Source organism: Netta rufina, assembly GCF_964035555.1.
Source record: "Netta rufina genome assembly, chromosome: 2".
In the NCBI taxonomy this organism is placed as follows: Eukaryota; Metazoa; Chordata; class Aves; order Anseriformes; family Anatidae; genus Netta; species Netta rufina.
Genome location: NC_140124.1, coordinates 156146493 through 156171462, shown reverse-complemented (window position 1 = coordinate 156171462; position 24970 = coordinate 156146493). Strand labels below are relative to the sequence as shown.

Below are 24970 nucleotides of genomic sequence, written 5' to 3'. Positions count from 1 at the left end.
TATAAGTGATGTTTCAGCCATTAAAAAAAAAAAAATCAACAACAACAACAAGTATATTAGGGGGATACTAAGATTGTGGCGTGTATGGTTTCCACCAGACCCTGTTTGCTTTTGGGCAAATCAACACAGAAAACATTGTGCTTTTATCATTATCCTGAGAAGAGACTGTTGCAGGTGGTAAAAATTATTTAAGATTTTGAACTAGTCATGAGTGCACATGAACTGGGATCTTAAAGAAGCCTTACCTTTCCCAAAGAAGAGCCAAAATTTCCTAGAAACACCAAAAATAAAAATAAAAAATGCCCCCTCACTGACAGGGCAAACTCCTTGCTCCCTGTTCTTCTTCATATTCTCCATCTACCTCCAAAGCATGTAGGCACTAGAGAAAATGTTTGCATTGTCTTTTCCAGCATGCAACACGGATAATTTTCTGTAGTTTTCTTATTTGAATTAACTACATTTAAATGAAATACATAAAACAGCTTGAGATATATTTCCAGCATGGAAAATGTCATCCTGAATGGCCATCACTAGCTAAATAGCTGAGTGGCAGAAAATTCAGTCCTCCCATAAGAAATGCTGAGGAACCACACCTGCAGATGGCAGTTAGGTTCACCTGGGGTATACACCAAGAAGATAAATCAGCAAGAAGTGAATCATGAAAAGACTTGGAGGGAATGGAAAGACTGCATAGAGTTATTGCATGTGGTGATTATGTAGACACAGAGTCACAAAAGGAAGTTCGAAATCGTCTCAAATGATGTGAAAGTCAGGGCACAAAAACAGCGTGACAAAGTAAATGATATTCCCTTGCTGGTGTGGGCTGGCGTTTTCCCGTTGCTATCAAATCTTGTAGGTTTTACTCATATGCAACTTGACTGATTCATACTCATTTAAATACACCAAAAATGCTTAATAATATTACTGGCCTTTTCTAGTCTGTCTGCAGAAGCAGTGATATTTAATAGCAAATTCATTGTTACTCTATAAGGAAGCTTTACCATAAAGGTCACCAAATTTGGTCAGTGCATTTTAATTTGTACACACGGTAAAGGTCATATTCTTCACTGCTGTTGCAATAATAGTCTGTTTACTATCTTATCAGAAATGATTGTGTGTAACTTAGCTGAGGGATTTTACCAGCGTAAGTGGAATATAAGAACAAAACCAATAATGATGAAGACACTGGTGGAAGTGTAAGGGGAATTTTTCCCTCTGTATGTTTAAATACTGCTTGAAGGTAAACACATCTATGGTCTGATTTTCTGTTGCATTACTACAATATTTCCTTTTTTTTTTTTTTTTTTTTTTTCCCCCCATGAAAGCTGCACAGCCTTCAGCAGAGTTCCTGCTGGTGTATATTGGAGTGACAGTAGCTTCAGATTTATAATATCATTTCTGTATAAACATGTCCAAATGTTAATAAGGACCTGGACTCCCAATCCAGCAGACCTCAAATTAGCTTTCAAAATGCATATTAAGGGCATAGACAAATGCTTTAGTGCAATTCCAAATGACCTCCAAGGTCAGGGTGAATGAAATTGTACGAACCTCTTTAATGTCACAAAACCCTCTCTACAGAGATTTGCATATAAAATGTCCCATTTTATGTCAAACAGATTTGTTAATCCTACAGTGAAGGAAACAGTACTTGAAAATTAATCAAGATGAGTATTCATTGTCTGACAGGCCCTCAAAAGGACCTGACCCAACGACTGGAGGCTCTTAGTGTATGGTTTCTAAATTGAATCCATTTTGGATTATTGTTTTATTGTGTGGTTTTATTTATTTTTATTTTTTTTTCCTTGTATGAATTTGCAGGAAATAGATCTCTATAACAGAGATAACTCTGATGATTTCTTTGGACAACTAGTGGAATTGTACTTCCAGAAGCTTATGTAATGCTGGCTCTGATGGAAAATGCTTCATTATTTGTTCATTATTTAAAAACTGTGTTTAAAATATGCATAAGCATCTCTGCAGGTAAAAATGGAGTCTTCCTGGGTCCTTCTGTACTGAGTACAGGATGTTTTTTTTTTGTTCACTTACCATAGTAACCTAAAAAAGGAAGACTGAAAAATAGACCTCTTTTCCCTTGTGGCATATTCTTGCCCATATAACCTAACTGAAGAGTCTGGAGTATGTCAAATATTTACACAATCTGACATTGCAGGAGGGAGGGACGGAGATGCCTGCTCTTGGGCTAACCATCTTGGGTGATGCTATTTCTTTGATATCCTCATCCCTATCTTAGTCCATACCATATGAACAGGGAAAGATGTAATAAGGAGGCAAGGTATTGGTGAGATTGGTGAAGGTCATGACAGCAACCTACCCAGGGTTTTTGTCCTGCAGGAGACCTAGGAAGTGCCACATTCATGAAGTTGCAGGATATGTCTACTCTGAAGTAGTGCCTTATGCCCAAGATAGATGAGCTGTACTAGTACAGATCCAGCACAAATCCCTGCCTGACCTAAACTGCATTTATAGAGCTTTTGGCCTCTTTCCTAAAGCCAGTTCTGAAATCTCTACTTTCCCTGTGGATTCAAAAGTTTCCATGCATTATTATATGCTGTGAGGTCACTAGTGACAGGGAAAAAATGCAGTGTACATTATAAGTAATCCATGGAGGGTATAGAAGCATGATGCTGCTTTTCCATATGTGAGTCAAAAGAATTACACAGGAACAGTTTTCTATGGACCCACTCTCCTTTTATTAATGCTTCGCCCCTAGCCACCATTTGAATCTCCAGCAATGAAGCATTTCTTTCCTCCTTGTAACTGCATTTACTTAGGAATTTCTAAGACGAAACTTGCTTTTCTGGGCCTACGGCAGTATTGGGCTTTAATAGTTTTTAATGACTTAACTATCTGTTGTGACATAATTAAAATGTCTTTTAACATTTCACCCCCAAGAGAGAAATATCTTCTAAGCTGTAAAACATGACCTGCAGCTTCCTTTATGAAACAATGAGGGAAAGGTTTCTTCCAGGCTCAGTCACATCCACTTCTCCTGTCAATATAAAGTACTCCTTAGCTGTGTCCCTAAATAGCCTTGCTCGTTCCTTCTCTGCTTTTCACTCCTCACTGTTTCACAAGTGTGTTTAAAGAGCTTCTGTCAGGATTAAAATATATCTTTACCTATACTGTGTTACTAAAAAGCCCTGAGAGCCTAGCAAAAATAACTGTAAAAAAGCCATTTCTTCTTACTACAGGATTAGGTGGTTGGAGTTTTTTTATTATTATATTTTATTTTATTTTGGTGGGGGCGTATCCCACATTGTATTCTTTTCATCTTGAGCAAATGTTAACAATAAAAATAGCTCCAATTTAATCATCAGGTGCTTTATATTATGGAAAATGGTCTTACAGCAGTTTGGAGCAGAGCTATAAAACCAGAGTAGTGCAACACAATACCATTCAAGGTTCAGAATAAACTAATATCATTAAAATAAAATCAGATAATGCTGCTTAGAGTTGTTTGTCCTACATTTTCCAGAAAATAATTCTTTCTTTTTGCCTTAAATTTGGCCCAAATTTTTATTTATGCATTTTAATGGATAGTTAAGGGTAGTCAGTGTTTTTGAAAATGGAATTCCTATTGTCCTTAGGGTCCCCTACTGGAGACCAGAAAAGTCAAGGAGAATAAGCAATAGCATTAATGCATATAATCTAAAAGAAAGATCTCCAGCATCTGAGAAGAGAAAGAGTTGGAAAAAGATGAGTGAAATCAACTGTGGATTAGTTGGATGCACGGAAAATGTTATAAAAATGCAAAGCTCCCTGAAGAATTATGTCCCAAAATAAATGAATCATCTTACAGTTTGTGATTTTTTTAACATTTTCTTAATCTTTCTGTTGATATATTTTTGCTGTTCTGTGACTACTAATTTTGAGGCAGAAACCTAGTAGTACCTTACTCAGAGCAGTAAGGATCTTGCCCTGGGGAGAAATGATCTTTGGCTTTCCAAATCTGCATTTGTAAGTGTAGATTGACCTTGATTCTAGAGATGGCATCATGATTACATAACCACATTGATATTTGGGATGGACAGTAATCGTTATATGATTCTACTGTCATGAAAGCTCCCGTGGGAATATTGGGAGCCTGGTGTTAAGTGAAAGGTTTAAACAGTTGTGTGGTCTCATGTGAGCATGATCTTGCAGGGGGAAAAAAATAATCCTACTTGTATATGCATACCTGAAAAACCTGAGCCATAGTGCATCCTAGCCATAGAGTGCTTAAATTTCCAATGGTGATGTGTTTCCAGTGTGCCTTGGTGCCTTGGGGTTATTAAAGATATAGAATTGCATTATTTTTGTGTCTTCCAGCTTGCCTTCACAGTTACGGTGGCATTAAGGCATTGTATATAATCTCAGGTTAGCAATCACTCTCTGTTAACCTATATCAGGGTTTAACTAGAGTTTATGTGTAATATTATTATGTATGCTGTTTATTATTGTATATTTTTGTAGTATTTCAGTAAGGGTGCTCATGCCATGGTCTACAGATCCTATCTGGTGAACAGAACAATCCGTTGTCCTACCTGCTATGTGCTATCATCTTTCTCCTCTAATAAGGGCACTGATAAGCTTTGCATGAGCCATGTGAACAACCTAGGGCATGGGGAATCAAGTCAGTTGTGAAGGACTGCTGGGATAGCCCTTTCAAAGGCAACATGTGCATCTGTACCTTGAGGGGAATAAGTACCTTATGCTAGTATGTTAGTGTTTTTCCATCTAAGTGACAAAAAGAAGTTGGGGTGTATGTCTGTCCTTCCTCAGTGTGTGTAAAAAAAAGCTTGTGGCAACAGACAGGGCTCAGAGGCTGTGTTTCTACTGCTCCTACAGCACATGCAGATTTATGAGTGGAGACTAAAGGGACTCAAAAAACTGAACACTTTCCTTCCTGAAATATAAACTAAAGAAAGAACTTAGAATTAACAGGAGTATCCTGCAGTACATTATATGGCTGTGAAAGACAGTAATACTTAATCCAATAAGAGATGTTGTAAACATAGTAGGAATCATTATCTTGACTTACCAGCCAGGACAAGGTCATAAAATGTGAACCGAATACCACAATACAGGCTTGCCTGCATCTCTCCTACCTTCTTATTAGTCTGTTTATAGTCCAGTTTGATGCTTGCTTTTGTATAGTACAAAATAAGAGTGAATGTAACTTTGCAATGATAAAAAGAGCAAAACAAGGGAACCTCTCTGTAAATGGACTGATGTAAAAGCCATCTGAAGTAATACCATACAGCCTTTGAAACTCTCATTAGGAATATTAGACTGGTGCTGGAATCTAAGTGACCTATTAGCATCCTCTCTTTGCTGACAGAACAAAGGCTCTGGCATTGTAGAAGTGGATGAAGACATCTAGGTATTTTAAAACAGTCTGCAGTTTTAAGCAGAGGTTTCCTGGTTTACCTTGGAATTAACTGAGGTTAAAAGAAAAGAGGATGCTGTAGCAGCCCTATTATCTCACGTACACTGCTTTAAGAATGCATCTAAGTTATCCCTCTAGAAAAGAAGGCTGCAAGAGTCACTGTGAAGAAACATCATTTTGGGGGTGAAAAAGTTTGTTAAAGAGAGAACTACTCCTGGTCCAACCATATTCTTCCCAATAAATAAGTCACAATAAACTGATCAAAACGTGTGAGCAAAGGGGTGCCCCCAAGCAGAGTTTTAGGGCAGGGGAATAGTCTCTTTCCACTCAGTCCTGCCTTGCATACTTGATGAAAGATCCTTCTTAACACATGCACATGGAGTAATATATTGGCAGCATCTATTTTATTTTTTTTTTTTTCCAAACTCAAAGAAAACATTTCTGTGTGAGTAATCGAAAAGCAAATGGAGAACCAAGATAGATCATTGATTATCTGCTATGGACATAGGGCAACATGGCATTTATATTTCATAAGAAATAATAATCTGGAAATCCACACTTCAATAAAAGCCACCGGTTTGGTTGGTGATTGATTCTAGAGGACAGGACAGACCATGAATTACAGAGTTCCCTGCTGAAAGTGCTTCTCCAGCTCTTCATAGAAAAAATGATAGGCTCCAGGAGGGTTGCAAGAGAATGAAGTAGTGGGGTTTGGAGCATAAATGGAGGAGATGAGTTCCCTGTCACTTTCAGTGTAGGCCAAAACTTCTGTAGAAGAAGATAGCTGTAGGGAACAACAGTTCTATTGGAAACGTAATTCAGTGCAGAGAGGTGTAAACTGGTTAGCAAAGAATTTCAAACAGACCGTCAGGGCTGATTACACCCGTTAGGGAAAGAAAGGAAGGAAAAATAGATAGTAGTATTAACATAGTCTTTCCAATGAGATTGTTGTTTTAGTTAAAAGGTAAAGAACTCTGCACAAATGTAGTTGGTTTATCAAAGCAAGATGTTGTTTTCAGGACTGGTGTCTGGAGGAGTGGTTGACCTGTTCTCAAGGAAAATGTGGGAACTGACTCCATGTTTCATAGTTGTTATTTTTTGTGTGTCAGATAAGAGGATTCCTGACAGAGTGGGATTGCAAAGAGCTATTTCACACCGTGAAGAGCTGCCATAGATTGCAAAGAGCTGCCTTTGAGAAAGAGCCTCAAGACAGATTGAGAGCTTGTAGATAAAAATTAAGGACCAGGCCAGTAAAGGACACCTTGGGGTTGGGGTCTACTACAGGCCCTGTGATCAAGGGGTGCCTGTTGATGAGGCCTTCTTGCTTCAGCTACACAAGAATCACACTCACATGCTCTCATCCTGATGGAGGATTTCATGCACCCAGATATCTTCTGGGAAAGCTACGCAGTAGGCTGTAAGCAGTCCAAGAGACTCCTGGAGTACACTGAGGATAAATTTCTGGTCCAGGTATTAGAGAGACCAACCAGAGAAGCATTGCTGGACCCAGTGCTCACCAACACAGAGAAACTTGTTAAAGAGGTTAAGATTGGAGGCAGTCTGGGTGACTACTGTCTTGTTGAGTTTGTGATCTCGAAGGATATGGGCCTGGCAAAGAAATAGCAAACTGCAGGTTTGCAGATGACACCAAGCTGAGTGGTGCAGTTGATATAAAAGAAGGAAGGGATGTCATCCAAAGGGACCTGGACAAGCTTGAGAAGTGGTCCCACATGAACCTGATGAGTTTCAACAAGTCCAAGTGCAAAGTGCTGCACCTGGGCTGGGGCAATCTTGGACACGAGTACAGACTGTGAGAAGAACTCATTGAGAGCAGCCCTGTGGAGAAGGACTTTGGGGTTCTGGTGGAGAAAAGGCTCGACATGGGCCAGCAGTGCAGAGAAGGTGATTGTATTTAAGGGGATTTCCCTTGTCAAGGGAGAGTCAGGATCACCCAGCAGGATGTATCAGTCTGCACAAGGACACAATTTCTTTTTGATGTATTGACTTGTTTCAGATAGTCACAGCAATGGAAAAATTCTATCATGAATTTACCCTCCAACTTCTCATTCAGAAATCCATACATTTATTTCTTCATCTTTCTCCTTTTTTTCAGCTACGAGCCAGGAAGATGAAGTGCTGCCTTCTCTCTGCTGCTTTGGCCATTCTGCTGTTCATTGTCATAATCATCGCAGTCTCAGTCAAACGCTGATCTGGTGACTGTTTCCACAGGTAAAAGCCTATAACTAACTTTTATCATACTCTGTAAGGTAGGTAGAGACAACTCAGGAATCTGATAACGGCAAGAAAGATTTACATTAGCTTGTGGGTTCAGGTCTAGCCTAGGAAAATTATTTCCTTTAAAGGGTATTTGAGCTTGGAAATAGAATATTTTCTGGATCCTTAAATGTATGCCAAGGTAGTATTCAAACTAAACACCTTTTTATCATTTTCTCTGCTGTTTATGGGTTTTTTTTGGTTTTTGTTTGTTGTTGTTGTTGTTTTTAATATATGGATTTATAGAAATAGTAATTAATGTATCCTAAACTCACTAAATTTGAACTGCAGAAATGGTGTTAAAGACCCCAGATTGACAATCAGGGTCAAGAAGGGCAATCTGTCATACAACAAATATGCTGAGATGTTCCAAAGTGCACCCAGATGTTCCAAAGTGCAGAGGAAAAAAAATGTTTTCCTTTTCTCATTTCTTGTGACTTTAGGAGACTCAGTTGTTTTACCTTTAATCTCTGCCTGATAAAAACCATTTCTAAGTGTCTATTTATTTAGAAGGTTGGCAGGCCTTCATGGAAAGATTATCAGATTTACAGAATTTCTGCCACTCAGAGGGCTCTGATCTTACAGCTCAGATCTTGTCTGCTGCCATAGCAAGGTTTCTAACTGGTAAAACCAGAACCCAAGAGAGTCAGCTGGACTTTCCTCCAGGCTGCAGGTAGGACCCCGAGGCAAAAAGCAACAAAGGTGCAAGAACAACTTTTTGTTTAGAGACCTCTCCTGTCCCACACAGACTTGTATGAAGCCTGTGTGATATCACTTCTGTACTTAGTAGATGCTGCATTATACTGAGGCTCACTGAGACCTTTTCTGTAATTAAAGCAGAGATTTCTTAGTCTGGACTATCTTCTAGAATGACCATGGAGAAAACAAAAAGGATTGATAGATTTTGTTTATTGCTTCCCTGTTACTAGTAAGGCTGTCCTTCCACCTCAGAATGAAGTCATTGCTCTTTAATATGCCTTCCTTGTAAAACGTGCTATCAAAAGAAATAGCAGGTTGTTCGTTCAAAACAAACCCAGAAAGACAATTCTTCACAAAACATGTTCTTAAGCTGTGGAACTACTTCCTGTATAACATTATGGAAGCCAAAATCTGGGTAGAAAAAGGGCTTGGACCATCAAGTAGCAGTTCACTGGTTTTGGATGAGGGTATTCATGAGCCTTGTATTACTGATTGCTAGGAGAAATATCCATAAATGCTTTTCTTCACTTGCATACTTATTTAAGCATTTGGTCACTGCTGAAGTGAGGAAGGTGTCGGTGAAGTGGGCCTTCAACAATAGAATGTGGATGTTCTAGGGGTCTTTTTATGATAATATATATGTGCATATATTAATTATATATATATTTATGCCTCTTTTACATGAGACACGCTGCTTAGGGATGCAGATAGTGATCTGTCCTGCTGATTTAAATATAGAGTAACTATAATAATTTTAGTTGCATTACTCTGGTTTTACTCTGCATTAATCTGGTTTGAAAATGTGATACCTCATGGCAATTTATAAGATAATAAAATTTCGTTCATATATGCTTAAATATTCTCAACTACTAGAAATCACGAATCTTATCAACAGTTGACTAAATCTAGACACATTTTAATTTAAATCCCTTAAGTAGATAGTCAGAGAACCAAAATATTCTAACAATAAAACTCCATCTGAAAACTAGATCTAGTCTTCTGCTAAAAGATCCATGTCTTGAGGGAAGTGAACCTAGAGATCTTAATGAAAGCCCCAGGAAAAATACAATGCTGTACTTTTTCTCATGATTTGGGGGAATAATTATTAAGTTTAAAGCGTAAGTTACTTTCTATCAGTACAAGTGCAGGCAAAAACTGTACTGAGTTATATTGAAAAAAAGTATGTTTTCTAATCATTATAAACTGTTCTTAATCCACATTGACTCCAAATGTTGTGCAGAAGATTTCACAATTATATTTAAAATATTTCAAATCTGGAGCATTTTCAGAATTCCCTTGTCCATGTTTCAACTACCTCAACAAACTGTTTTATATAAAACTGTCTTGCATACTTTAGGGAGACAGAGAACAGCTGGATTTTAGTGTATAGCTTGGCATGACAGTTCAGAGAAAATAAAGGGAAGAACGTGAGTTAGGTAACTGGTGACAAAATACTCTGAATTGGCAAAGGACACATAATTGAATAAAATCCCAAGTTTAGTAATGAGCGGTCAGAACTTCCACTTAATACACCATCAGGTTTTTTTATTTTTATTTTTTTCTGTGCTGGATCAAGAAGAAGCCAAAAGAAATGCCACCAACTACCCCACTGAAGCAGTTCAAGCCCTATCTGCATGATATTCAGGCTGGGTTTCTTTAAGTTTCACAAGTGCAGCTATGCTGAGAAATCTGAAGGTCACTATGCAGTGAGTTAAAGGACTGAAATGACGCCATTAGTATCTATGATCACTAATGATCATTATGATCATTAACATTAAAAGCTGCTTCTTTTCTTTTTCCTTATTTCTATTTTCTCAATAATGATGCTGAATCAACAGCTCTCCTCAAAAAGACAAAAAAGCACTTGTTTTCTCACCACAAATCAGACATGTATTTGGCAGAAGTGCCATTACTTCCATAGGAAAGATCGTTTAATGAATCTTGAAAAACACAAAACACTTTTCCCCGTGACTTTCCCAAGCAGCAGTGGCACCATCAGCTGCTGCCTAAGTGCGTGCAGAGAGACCAGCTGTTCAGGAGAGCTCTGAGCCCTGACTTCTGCCTGGCGAAGCCCTTGCTGTAAGTATGTCACTGCTCCCTTAGGGCGGTTTAGTCTGGCAGAGAGAGAGAGTAGAGCATCTACGGAGGACGTGGTGAAGCTCCTGGGGACTTATGTCTTTATGTTTGTTTGCTGACACCTCAGGAAAATAGCCCAGGAACTTTTGGGTCACGTTGCTCATATTGTAGCAACATTGCAGCTGCTCTTTTTTGCTGTTATTTTACATCAGTAAACCTCTTAAAAGGACAGTATCACAGTTGCAGTCTGAAAGAAGTCCCTCATTTAACAATGTCTTTGTCTAAACTCACGATTTCTTAGCCTAAATAGACGTTCTATGTCCTCTGTAGTTTTTGACTCATTTAGATAAGTGTACAATTGCACAAAATGGTGAGCAAGACTGTTGGCATCTAAAGTGCAAGACATTTTTTTAGTAGGAAAAAGGTGGCAAAATTTGAGAAAGATGCTATATGTACATGACATTTGGGAAATATGCTTTCCAATAACAAATAAATCATCTCTGTCTATTTATCCAAAGAAAGAGAGAAAGAAAGATGACTTAACTGTACCAGACCTTTTTTTTTTTTTTTGGAATAAGTCATTGCAGCAGAAGGTGCCTTCCCTGCTTCTAAGACACACTTCAGTCAGATAAAGGTTTCTGGACTAAGTACATGGACTTTGTAAGGTCCTTAAGCCCTGTGAATTTACTCTTCTTTCCAGCCTTAGGATGTTTCACTTACAGTTACTGATGCAGTGGTTGACTGTGATCCACAGCCATGGAAGAGCAGAGCAACAGCCAAGGGTCCAAATGATCACTGAGCACAATATTCTCCCAGTCTTCATCAACCAGAAGCTCAAAGACTTCCTAATACACAAAGCAGTTGATTAACAACCATTGATGCATTCCTTTCTTGTTAATTTGACCAGTTTTGTGCTGGACCCTCACAAACATGTAAAAAATATACAGAGTAGGGAGTTCCACTCAATATGTAAACTTTAATGTACAGTTAAAAATCCCTCTTGGCCAGCATCTCCACAGCAGGACTGTAGTCCATATGGAAAAGCAATAATCAGGCTCCAGGTATCTGTTTCCTGAACAAGCAACTGTCTCGTTTTGAATTTAAATTGAATTAATCTTTATAGAAAACTGGAAAATATTGTTTTAATTTGTTTATTTTTTTCTCCTTTGCAATCACAATTTTCTTTGCCTAATTCATTTACTGGATTATTAAGTGGTTAAATGTTTTCTGTATCCTGACCAATGAGAATGAGATTTAGACAACTGATTTCATACAGTCCGTCTTTTTGCCCTCGAAGGGCAAAACAAAGACAGTTTTATTTCATTGTTTTGCTTTTTCTTTTTAACTCAATATCATTGGTCTGGCTTTACTTATTGTCTCTGTCTTTCCAAGTCTATATATGGCTAAATAACTACACATGTTTTTCAGTTTTCAAGCTTGTTTCAGTGTCTTGAACTCTGTGGGGTTCTTAATATTTTTGACAGCTGACATTCAAACTCTAAAATAATTCACCCCTATGCCCAGGCTGTGGTGTTACTGCCATGCTTTCTCTGAAGCACAATCAGAAATCAATAACTTTTCAATATCTTCTTTTCTCTTTGTTTCCTATTTTGTAAAGTTTCCTGTATTTACAGTCACATGTCAATTCTTGTCAATTCAATACGTGTGCTTTAGTCTTTAATTAATTGCTCAGATCCTGGCATCCTTGCTCAATTATTATTTTATTTTTTTTGTTCTGGCAAGGAAAACTGAGGTGCATTCTGATTCTGCAGAAACTTTTGTGCTTTGAATTTAAACCAGTCAGAAATGAGATCTGAATTTTCAGTGATTAGTATTTAAATGTGTCTGTTTATAAGATCTGGCCCCATTTCTTAATTTAAGATAACGTTTGCGTTCTTCAAGACTTTCCTGATTCCATTTCCAATGTCCTCATCTACTCTTCTCTTAACTAAATTATTTCCATGACAGCCAGTTGAAATCTGAGGTGCAGATGTGTAGAAGAGAGAAATGATTACCAGTAGAAAACGAGATTTTTAAGAGACAAAAGTCAGCTTTATGCAAAAAAAAACACTTTTAAAATAATAGCGAGAAATGTAAAAGTGCCAGGAAATAGGTGGATTTATTTCTACACATTTCTTTGAGTTTTCACCAATTAAACAAGCCTTCAAACAGATGAATATTTTAGTTGGATATCACATGATTCGGTTACTGTGGTTGAATGCATTTCAGGTTGACCTTGATAGTTGTCCGTTTGCACGCTCTTCAGTCATTGCAGGCATCACATAATGCCAGGTTGTTAATTCTTCTGTGAAAAGAGGTAAGGGAGGATATATTATGCCGCCTTCACCTTAGACTGGCAGCCCACACATAGGCAGCTCCTGAAGCCCAATTAATATATAGTAATATGAATTAATTAATTTAAATCCAAAGTGAGTAGGACTTCTGAGCAATCAGCAGCTTTCTTTGTCCTGTCTCAGGTTTCTGCACTGGTTCTTTGCAATTGGTAGGAAAATGGATTACTCCCACTAAATACTTTTGCACAGTGCTGACCCTTCAGATGGATGGAAAGTCTGTGATCTGAATTTACAGAAACAATCTGCAAACATTAATTATTTATTCTTTGTGATGCCTTTAAACTTTAGCCATGATGACACGTATAAGGACCAGACGGAAGAGACTGATCTTCAGTTCAGTGCATTTGGTTTCTACTGCAATAAATGGCACAAAAATGGCCATTTTTGTCCATGCTTCAGACCAACGGTCTTTGATTCAGACCAATAACCTTTCTGGACTTGGATTCTGCAACACTCACAGGTACTTGAGGAAAGACTATGAAGAGATCAAGAAATACCAGCTGAAATTGTGGTCACCACTGGTCCTTCCTTTAACTGCCTAAATACGGTTTTAGGTGCCTAAAACTAAGGTTCTAACTTGGAAAAGACTGTCCTAAAGTGTATGTCCAAAACCTTTGAATGAGTTAGACACAAGTGTCCTCTTCCCTACTTATGCTCCTATTTCTTCAGGAGCAGAGTTGTCTGGTTGAGGGAACAGTTGGTGTTTTCAGTATGATTAATGGCCCAGTAGAGTTCTCTGAAGCATAAATCACTAGCTCCATGAGAAAGGAGGATCAGGCTTTCTACAAGCGAGATGCAGATTTATAAACTGTTCTCAGCATCACTCCGCCCCTGTTAAGTGACATTTTCAGTTGGCAATGCTTGGGTTTTCTGTCTTGTTTAACCTCCCAAATCAGGGACGTCTTGGTGTTGTGTGAGGGACAAGAGCAGAGATGAGTAGTCCAGGGAAGGGCGTTGTTCATCCTGGTTTCCCTTGACTCTAAAGTATGGATGGTATATGATTTTTTTTTAGGATAAGGTAGAAACAGCCTCTCTTCTCTTGAGAGCAGTTCCTTTTGCCCTGGGAATGATGGGGAGGTGGACAAGGTTTCTGTCGCTGAGAGCAGAGCTTGGTGTGTGGGCCACCAGGAGGCCCTAAGTGGCCAGTTCTGTGCTGGCACATATTGATCCCTGCAAAAGACACAAATTTTGTGTCTTTCATCACCATTTCAGATATTCATCACCAGTATCAATTGGTTCTGTTATATTGGAAAGCTTTTACATGTGAAACAGAGGTTGAAAAAGAGATCTCCAGTGCTGGCAAGTGGTAGATCTTTACTTTCCCTACTGATAATATCAAAACGCTGTTATTATTGCTTTTTTTTTTTTTTGCCTTTTTTTTTTTTCCTCCTTAAGTAACCCAGAAATTCAGACAACAATGTAGCCTCTGAGAACAAACTTTTTTAAATCAAAACAATTTTGACAATGCTATAGCTCCAAAATCGGCTGCAAAGACTGCATCTTCATTTTTATTATTATTACTAATTTTTTCCCTTCTGTGAACACGCGCAAAGTAGTATTAAATAGAAGTTCTGAGGATATTGGGTTTTGATACACTTAGGTATTCTACCTACCTATCTATGTACCTGTACAGAAGATTTTGAATAGAGCAGCATATAGATCACAGGTGCCATTCATTAAATGTCAGGATGTGATTCTCATTGGTATGCAATTTATTTGAAAGAGTTCCATGAATACTATCCTTGGTGGTAGTGTAAAGTCAAATAATTTTGGATCAGTGTGCTCTGGAAGAAAACGAGAAAAAACGGCACACTAGGTTTTATTTGATAACAGTCTGTTAAAGAAGAAATATTTCAGTAATTGAGCTAGAGAAACTGGTGTCCCAGCACGAATGCCTCTTAGAAGAGCAGTACATCTGTGATTATGGCTGGTCTTGAAGAAAGATGTGTATAGAGGGGACACGGTTTGGTGTCTGTGAGTTAGTTGTAACTCTCTGTTGTTTGAAACTTAATGTTTGATGAATTAGTTAGAATTTCCATGTCATATAAAAATAATTTTAAGTAATTAAATATACTCATTAAGTGCTGTGGTTTGTCCCAGCAACATGCACCAAAGCTCTGGTGGGGGTCATCCTCGTTGGAAGATGGCCTTGTTCCACAACATGCTGTAGCTTCTTGTATTCTCCAGTGCAACCAAGTTGCTTTCTCCAAGCAACCATAACGCTCTAGGAGGTATTATTTGAAATAAAAAATGAAATCAGATAAAAGCTGTTTCAATGGGCTCTGTTTCTTCAAAGGCCTTCATTAACAGGAAATAAAATTTAAAATATCCTGCATGACTTCAGACACGATTGAGTTACTATTTAGTAGTTGCCATGTCTTCATTAGCTGTCCATTTCCTTGAGTTGTCTTAGAAATATCCACATCTTGATAATATTATGTCTGTTTAATACATTAATAATAAAATTCTAATTGCCTTTATCTCTGTGTTGTAAGATTCTCAAACTGTGTTTAAAATAAGAATTTTAATTTCACCATACTTGGTGAATTTTCTGAAATATCCTTTGTAATTTCATTAGACTTTAATAGGAGTTGGAATGTGCTTCACAACAACCTTTCCTTTACAGAATATGTTTCTGCTCTCAAAATAGCCCTTTTAGATGTATCAGAAGGGGCCTTTTGACTTAAGTAGTCATTAAAGAAATAACTGTCTTTATTTTCTAAAAACTCGTAGAGAGATGGCTCTTTTACTTTATTTTAAAGAAGTTGCTTAAGCTTTGAAAGATTATTAATTCCCCAATTAATAGCCATAATTTTACACTGAAATAGCTTTTTACATTACAGTGTCAAATTACTTTGCTGTATAGAGCATAACCCATTTTCATTTTTCTCAGAACTAGATTATCAGGAATTACTATGTTGAGGCTCTCTACAAAGAGACACCATAGTTACAACTGTGCCTCTCAAGCGAATCTGATCATCCTAACTGAGAAAGTGAGAAAAGTTTGCTGAAATGATACACAAGGTGGAGTAGAGGTAGAGGTAGATCATTTCAGATTTCTTATTACAGTGGTTGATTGAATTACCTCTTGTTAGCTGGACCACTATAGCTGTCCATGTACAGCCTGCTGAGAGTGCAAAGTAAAATGCATTATTTTTGATGTCATGTCATCAAAACACTAAGAATAATATCCCATCCGTTGCTGCCTCTCCACTGACAAGCAGTAACTCATTAAACAGCAGTAATTTGATCCTTTTTGATTGTCTGCCTGGTCTTTAGTTAAAAAAAAGTCTTACAGTCTGTGGAATGTCTTTAAGGCATCTGCTTTTTCTTCTTCAAGTTTGAGAGTGCTAGAGTGCTTGAAGAAGAGCAGCAATATCTTGAATAGAATAGAGCAGCAATATCTTGAGCACCCTCTGTGTGCTTTTGGATTGAAGGGATTTTTGAAAAGAAGAAATCCCGCCCAATTTAAGGCTCTGATAATAATTGTCTGCACTGCTCTTTGCTTTTTGGTTGTACATCTTCTTACTCCTTCAACCCCCAAGCTTCCAAAGTACAAGTGCCTTACAGAATCACAGAATGGCTGAGGTTAGCAGGGACCTCCAGGGAGCATCTTGTCCAAACCCCTTTCTCACAGCAGGGTCACCAAAGCCAAAAGATGGTCAGGACTGAGTCTGGCCAGGTCTTGAGCACCTCCAAGAATGGAGACTCCACAACTTCTCTGAGCATCTTACTTCTGTGTTTGACTGTCCACAGAGTCAGAAGAGTTCATTTCTTATGTATAAGTGGAATTTCCTTTATTTCCTTTTGTACAAGGATTGTTTTCCTGATGTCTAGTCCTCTGTCTTTTAAAAGTGATTGCTGTATGAAGAGGCATTCTTGTTGATTATTTTGAACAAAATCGTCCTTACTTTTACAACTACCATTTGTATTATGTTTACAACATGCAATTAAGGATTCCTATTAAATGTTCCATACAAGGCAGATCCCAATAACCAATATTTATTTACATTTTTTCCAGAACACAGGATTAAAAAGAGTATAGAGGACAAATTTAATGCAAGAGAGAAGCTATAAAAACTACATTTCAGCTTTTATGAGCAAATTTGGGTATTTATTGGCCTAGGAAATTTTTTTCCTTTGACTCAAATACTGTTGTGGGGTGACAGACACACAAACTTCCTGGAATCTCCTTAATTTGTAGCAACTTCTCTTTTATTAAGTTATGTATTCCAAAGCATATCTTGTTAACAACCAGTATATAGCAAATATATTTTCCAAGCTTATTAGTACAGAAATAATTGTAAGGGGCTGCTATAGTTCATTAAGGCTTATTTATTTTATAGTTCATTAAGGCTAATTTTATAAGTATAAAATATATTTTAATAGCCATTTTTGCCTCAGTTTTTTATGTTTCTCTGCCCCCTACCGCTAGCAACAGCTTCTGATTTTCTTCTTTGGTGCTGGATAATTTGCCACTCTGTTTACTGTGAAATACTTACTGATGGCTTTTAATCAACAGTTTTGCTGGGCAGTAGCAGATACTAATCTTCAGTTAGACACATGTTCAGTTGTGTCATACATATATGCTTTCTTGGGGTCAAAACGGCCAGGTAATTTGATCTCTGCTCTCTTGATCCAGCACACTGGATGTTCTCCTTGCTGTATGGACAGAAATTTCTTTGTGTGTACGGATATGATAAAAAAAAAAAAATCTGTAACTTGATTGTGGTGGCTGCCTTGAAACCCAGAATAGGTACAATTTACACATAAAATTTTTATCAAGAGAGGAAAAATAAATGTGGGTAGTATTTTTGCTTTCTTTTTCTTTTGTTAGGATAGCCATGTTAGTAAAATCCTTTAAAATAAGCTTTATCAATGTGAACGTGCAGTATATTGTTTAATATAATCAAAGAGTATCACAGTTGTTTAACTTAGGGTTAAACTTACTGCTCTGGAGAGCCAATTTTCCAGCTTGGATTTAAAATACATATTTTTTTTTCATTGATGTTTGTAATGAGATGTTATAATACTGACTTTTCTCCTGCCCTCTGCTTAGTATCTTGCTGAGCCAGAGGCTACCTTGCTTATCCATGGCAGATATGTGCTTGATAGATACCGCATTGCTAAAGATAGTTAGATTTTTCATGGCTGGCAGTCAGGTTTTCTGACAGATCACAGGGGAATATTCTTCATCTCTAATGCATGCTTGTTTGCTGTTTGAAGAGAAACTTAACAGCAACGGTAACTTAAATCTAGTCAGATTATCTCAGAGAAATACTGATGCACAGCTTGGCAAAGGATGCCATCCACATCAGTTGAGACAGTGGGAAGCCCCCCTCTCTCTTTTCTTATGTCTGAACTTCCAATAAATACTTAGGTATTTAGTGATGAAAAGACCACAATTGGATCATTCTGCCTGTCATACCCATGCCTTTGCTCTCAAGCAATGGAACAGTGCTAAACTTTTGAGTATGCTTTTATCATCTGCTGACATCTTTGGTTTTTAATACTGTGTTCAACTGGTGATTCCAATACAATTTTCTATGGTGGGAATTTCATTTTGGTGAGGTCCACACATTAATCCCTTGCTAAAGAATGGGACACACCACCATGAGTGTGCAAATGTACACCCCAAAGCTGATGTTCTCAGCAACAGAAAGAAAATGACATTGGGAGTGGGGTGGAATGAGCTCATGACGATGATTACAGTGAAGGATAAAAGAAATGACTGCTTCAGTTATGAAGATGAATTAAATAGCATGAAGTAAATAGCATGAAACCAGCCTTCTCTTCCAGTTTCTTGGAACTGGAGGACCAAGTACTGACAAGAGCTGTAAGCATTGTGTGCATACATTTGGATTTGTGTATAGGGTGTATATGTTTTCCTGTTCATATCTGCATCTGCACATAGAGACTTCTGTTAAAAACAGGCTGATTTCACTATCAATATCTTGCAAATTGGATACTTTTGTTTTCAATTGCTTATAAAAAAGGCTTTTAGGATTACTTCCTATTGTGATTAAGCCCCAAATGCTCTCCCTTGGGGAACGTTTATGCAAACTGAAGAGATGGCCGTTCTTTCTATTTGCATTCTTTTGTAATGAGTGGTTGTGAGGGCTGCTTTTGTCTAAACACCTAGGAAGTTAATGAGCTTACTTCCACAGGCATAGGAATCTCACTGTGAGTTCCTCTAATCCTTTTTTCTGGTAAGACCATGTGGAGACATGCAGTAGGGAAAAGCTCCTCATAGCCAGGAAAGCAGTTTTCCATCTTGCAGGTCACTCCACCACTTTTCTTCTCCCATTCTGGGTGAAACTGAGGTTCAAACACCTGTTTCGGTTGTCAAAGCACCTCCATGCAAGACAGGTATTATGAAGTCCCCGCAGAGCCAGCAGAGATCTGGACAACGAAGTTTGAACACCAATTCATCTGCCTGCTTCACAGGGCTCAGTTCACTTGTCCACATGCATATGTCTATAGTTGTTTGAGATGCCCAAAACTACATCATCTGGATCCCAGCTGTCAGTCCAGGAGGCCATGGGTGTCACTCGTCATAGCTCCTAGCCCCACACAATTGCATTGTGTACCCTACTTAGTTTCAAATGGCATGAGATGGTTGACTGCAGGCAACTGATTTGAGCCCTAAAGGTCTGCTATAGAACAGTTTGCTCTGTGGGCTTCATGGACTGTCTTGTCTGGCTGTCCTGTGACTGTAAGTGTAGCTTGAACACCCACGGCACATGGAGACAGTGCCAAGTTGATGCATGAAGTAGGTGCTTCAATCCTCAGTCATGAGTGGAAGTTGGATTAAACAAAAGGAAAATGATCTGAAACATGATCTGGAGGTAGAAGTCCATTCAAAAGTTGAAATGGGTGTTCCTGAGAAAGACGGGTGCTTTTTAGCTTCATGCTGTGACTGTGTATGGACAGGACTGAATGTGAGCCAGACTGATAAGGTTTATATGTGTCAACTGCAGATCTTCTGCAGAAAATATGCTGCCTCCAGGCTGCAGAGTTTTGAACAGTGGAAGGGGCTGGAAACATTTCAGTTGATTTTAGCCAAAATGACAGATAAAAGGAGTCGCAGGCTGGGGCTGCATCTAATATGACATTAATTTATCTGTCAACCCTGATACACATTTTTTCCTTGCAGTAGAAATCCAGAATATGTGGGTTTGTTGTTTTAGCAGATGACCAATCTTTCCAGTCTTGTGAGGAACATAACGTTCCAGTATTTCTCCTTACTTCCTACAAAGGAGAAGTCTTGGGAAGGAAGACGGAAACATGATGTGGCCAGCAGCAGTGAAAAGTAGGGAAAGGTGATGCTGACGGATTATTCCACATACCTTCCCTTGCATCCTTCTGGTTCCTGCATCTTCCATCCCAAGAAAGCCTCTGGATGCTTTCTACCCTGGGATGCTCAGTCTTATCCAGAATTTCTAGAAATCCATTAAGTTTCTGGGCAATCATGTTTATCACTCTGTTTTCTCACAATATCCCTCTTGACATTCTGGCTTCTATTTCTAGTAGATAAGAAATATTTTCATAGCCAACAAGTTTGTATTATGTGTCTGAAGTGGTAGAAGGGCACCTCTAAACTTAGCAACTCCTGTAATAATGCAGGGTATTTTATTTGTTTAGATATGATAGGTGTAAATTTTAATTTCTTACAATGATTTTAATTGAACTACTGAGTTTCAGTGATCTACATGGCTGTTCCCTTGTTGTTGAGTTATCCCATTGGATTAGGTTGCTTGGACCTTTACAGTAAGTTATGCTGATTCAGTGGGTGTCCTGGTTTCTATCTGAGGCACATTAGGTATCCAAGGAAATGGCAAGTGATAGCCAATTATTGCCTTTCTCAAAGAACTGTGAAGCCATTGTGTTTTCTCATCTGCAAAGAGTCTGAGCAATGATTCCAAATTTAGTGGACGGTTACTATGAGGCATGACAAAGTATGGTCTTACCTCACTTCAGCCATACTGAAAATCAGGCATAAACGAACTAAAGGTCAAGCAGGTCATGGATATATTTCTCAGAAGTGAAAGTTAACCACAAGCTAAGTTAACCACAAGTTAATTCACTACTTTCTGTTGCTAACACTCACATTAATGTTGGAGAATTTGTGTTTTCCAGGTGTTTCTCTTATATAGAGGGACTATATCTGAACTCAATGAGGGTAGTGCAGGATTTAACATTCACTGTGATAGAACTTTTTATGTTCATGGACAGCACATACAGAAATGGGTGTAGTGGGCATAATGACCCTCCTTTCTCACCTGCCTTTATTTACAGACAAGGAAAAATTTCCTCTTCCACTTGGGGAGTGAAGAGTTTGAGCTGTTCCTGCATTTAGGGTTCCTGTTTCAACACAGGCACATTGGTGAATCAGAAACAGAGTGAGTCTCTGTGTGAGCTAGAATAAAAGCCAATGTTCTTGTATCCTATCTGCACTTCCAAGTAGGGACATATTTAGTTTTTTTCAGGCTATCCCATTCATGACTTTTCTCCCTCCCCACAGCCTACTACTTGTAGTGGGTTTACGTGGCAAGGTTTTGGTAGCAGGGAGCCATAGGGGTGGTTTCTGTGAGAAATATCTAGAAGCTGCCCCATGTTTGGGAAGGGCCCCATTGTTTTCCAGATCCGAGCCAATAAGCGATGTTGTTTTTCGCCTCTGTGAGAGCATATTTAAGACAGGGAAAAAACGCTGCGCCACACAGCAGCCGGGAGAGTGAGAGGAGTGAGGAACAGCCTTGCGCCAAGGTCAGTGTAGAAGGAGGGGGAGAGGTGCTCCAGGCGCCGGAGCAGAAGTCCCCTGCGGCCTGTGGTGAGGACCATGGTGAAGCAGGATGTCCCCCTGCAGCCCATGGAGTACCACGGTGGAGCAGGGTTCCACGCTGCAGCCCGTGGAGGAGACCACGGTGGAGCAGGTGGCCCTGCACCGATGGAGGCTGCCGCCTGTGGAAGACCCCTGCCGGAGCAGATTCTGGGCCGGACCTGTAGCCCGTGGAGAGGAGCCCACGCAGGAGCAGGTGATCTGGCAGGAGCTGCTGCCCGTAGGGGAGCCAGGTTGGAGCAGTTTTCTCCTGAGGGATGGACCCCGTGGTACGGACCCATATCTGGAGCAGTTCTGGAAGAGCTGCTGCCTGTGGGAAGCCCACGCCGGATCAGTTCATCAAGGACTGCATCCCGTGGGTGGGACCCCACAGCACAGGGGACGAGAGTGACCGAGAAGGAGCGGCAGAGAAGAAGTGCTGTAGACTGACCATAACCCCCATTCCCCGTTCCCCTGCGCCGCTCGGGGGGAGGAGGTGGAAGAGGGTGGATGGGGGGGGAGGTGCTTTTGGTTTTTTTTTCTTTGTTTTCTCACTTCTCTTGCTTGTTAGTTGTAGGCAATAAATCTTACTATCTCCTTATGCCGAGTCTGTTTTGCCCGTTACAATAATTATTGCGTGATTTTCTCGTCCTTATCTCAATCCTTGAGCCCTTTTCACATATTTTCTCCCCATTCCTCTTTGAGGAGGGGGAGTGAGAGAGCGGCTGTGGTGGAGCTCGGCTGCCCACTCGAGCGGAACCACGACAGTCTTTTTTGGCGCCCAACGTGGGGCTCAAGGAATTTGAGATAAGGATGATAGTTAGTAGAAGTAACGGGCAAAAAGAAACTTCACAAAGAAAACAAAACAAAACAAGAACAGCCAAAGTATTAGGCTTGGTACTGTGACTCAGATACCCAAACATGTGTTGGAAAAGTTTAGGGATGCCAGAAATATTTTGTCAGCTTTCTATGGCTTTTGAGTGAAAGTCAAGGTTTTGCTTTCTGTCAGATTTTTATTTTATTATTTTTAATCTCCTTTTGATGAGCTTTCTATTGGGTTCTTAACTACTTATAAAGGAAAAATATTTTTTTAATTGCTATTTCCAACAACAACCACAAAAAATCACTTCAGAGATCTTCTTGCTTTCATTTTTCCCTGCTGTTGCTTTTACTCTTGACATTCAACCTACTCAACAAGTCCTGATGTGACACTGTAAAATCTTTATCCTGTCAAAGCCCTGCTGTGAGCATTGCCCAGTACTTCCAAAATTTGCATTTAGCATCTATTCATATGACTGAATCGGTGGGGTTTTCTTATCATTGAGTAGCCCTCCAGCTTTATAGGAAAGGGCACAAAGTTAATGAAAACAGCATTAAAACTCTATTAACATTTAGTGAGATTGCTAAGCCTTGTAACTTAATATTAGTCTCAGCTTCTTCCTTTAACTCACAACAACCAGAACCTGATTCAGCAGAAACAAGTCTATTGTTGAGCCCATTTTCCAGGTGAGGATGCTATTTCAGAAAAGATTGGAGGCTTTGCTTTTTAAGGCAAATTGTTTGAAGCTTTGGTTTTGGTCCAGAGGGGGAAAGACCTGCAAATGCCATGCTACACCCTACACCTATTTATTTTTTTGTTTTCTGAACGTTAATGAAGGCTTTCCCTCAGACATAAACTTTGCTTTTGTTTTTCTTGGAGAAAAAAATGAGGTAAAACCACAATGTGGTAGTAATACAGCAAGGAATTGGCTACCATGCAAGTGGAAGAGCAGGGTGAAGTATGTTTGAATCTAAGCATCAATATGCTTTCTATCCACAGCCCTGGCTCTAGCTCAACTATGACCTCAAGTTCCACAGATACATCAAGTAAATTGCTTCTCTAAAAAGTACCAAGGGATTATTTCTGAGCCATCCCCAGAAAGTCAGCAAGTAGATGTGGATTAGTGCTTATGTTTCACATTGGGAAACTTGGCCTTACAGATCCGATCTATCTGTCTATTCTGTTATTACTGATTACAACTAGCATTGCTCTCCTCTCCATCGGCTATTCCAGTGTGTGACACAGACAGTCACAAAAGTAAGAATAGTTCTAGAAGAAGAGTGGCCCCAGATGGTGTACTAGAAACCTACAGTCTTTCTCTTCCTGTAGAAGAAATTATTAAGCTCTTATGAGCCAGAATGCCCAAAGCTTTACTTTCAGCCTTTTTACTTAAGGATTGGTTTCGTGTCTGGTAAGAATCTGGATGGAGAACTGATCACAGCTTAATTCTTGTTTTTTTTCCATTTAGCAAAATCTTCAATCCAGTTTTTCTTTTTTTCTTAATTCCTCTTCCCCATATTTGGATAATGGTTTTTGGTCAAGTCGTCTGTTTCACTTTTATACTATTTAGGTCAATTCTTCTGCTAAAAATGATGGAAATCTTCTCTAACCTGAAGGTGTGTTCTGAGGGCAAAATCAGTAAGGGGCTTCTGCCTCAGCAGATGCTGTGGTAGCATCGGGAGAGGGCATATAAGGGCTTTGCCTGATTAAAAGACATTCAGAGAAGGACTGTACAGAATAATCTGCTGTCATATGTTGAGTCAGCTAATAAAAAAGGTAGTTACTTAAAATGTTCACAGGCATCAAAGCGTAACAGAAGTTTTAGACAAAAGAATATAATTGAAATTACTATGGACATAATGAGAAATACACTATCAGGTTTTATAAAGGCTTAGTCAAAGGGCTTGATTCTCATACTGTAGACAGTAGAATTGCATGTAGCCAAGTGTAAAAAAAAATTAAAAATGGATTTATAAAAGGATATCACGGAGGGTGGTATTAAGTGAACACAGCTTGTCAGTTCTGGAGCTCAACGTGAACACAGGTACTGTCCTTGTTAGAATGAACTGAGATTGCAGCATTTAGTACAAAACACTGTTTTATTCCTTACATTTCTTTCATAACAGACTGTAAGACAGACTGCTGAACTGAAGATATTATAATGCAGATGTTAATAAAAACGCTGCATTCCTTTCATCCAGCAGGTCTTAACTTACCACTCTGAGCACCCCTCTGAGGCGCAGAGCTATCAATACCTTGTTTTAAAGGCAGTGAAACTGAGATACAAAGAGGTTAAGTAACTTGCTGGAGGCTGTTATAGGAGAGCAATTGTGTCAGTTGCTCCCTAGCTCTCAGCTTTCAAGCTCAGAGAGATTTTGTTTGCCCCTCACTCTCTTTACAGCACATATTTAGAAAAAAAATGAACCAAAGATGTCTGTAGCATGTATCTGACAATTTCAGTAGAATTGCTTTGGGGTTATTTTGATCTGCTAATTTTTTGGTAGGTACTAGGGAAACAGCAGTGTGTATTTAAAGCA

The 24970-nt window shown here is 39.0% G+C and overlaps 1 protein-coding gene across 1 annotated transcript in view; it reads left to right on the top strand.

Moving 5' to 3' along the window:
• Positions 1–24970, top strand: part of LOC311222575 (t-SNARE domain-containing protein 1-like) — a 214867-nt gene that overhangs the window by 147464 nt on the left and 42433 nt on the right. Inside the window, exon 4 of the mRNA XM_084306942.1 lies at positions 7506–7621. Within this exon, the coding sequence (XP_084163068.1) occupies positions 7506–7601 (96 nt within the window). The 3' untranslated portion in view covers positions 7602–7621. The remainder of the gene's footprint in view (positions 1–7505; positions 7622–24970) is intronic.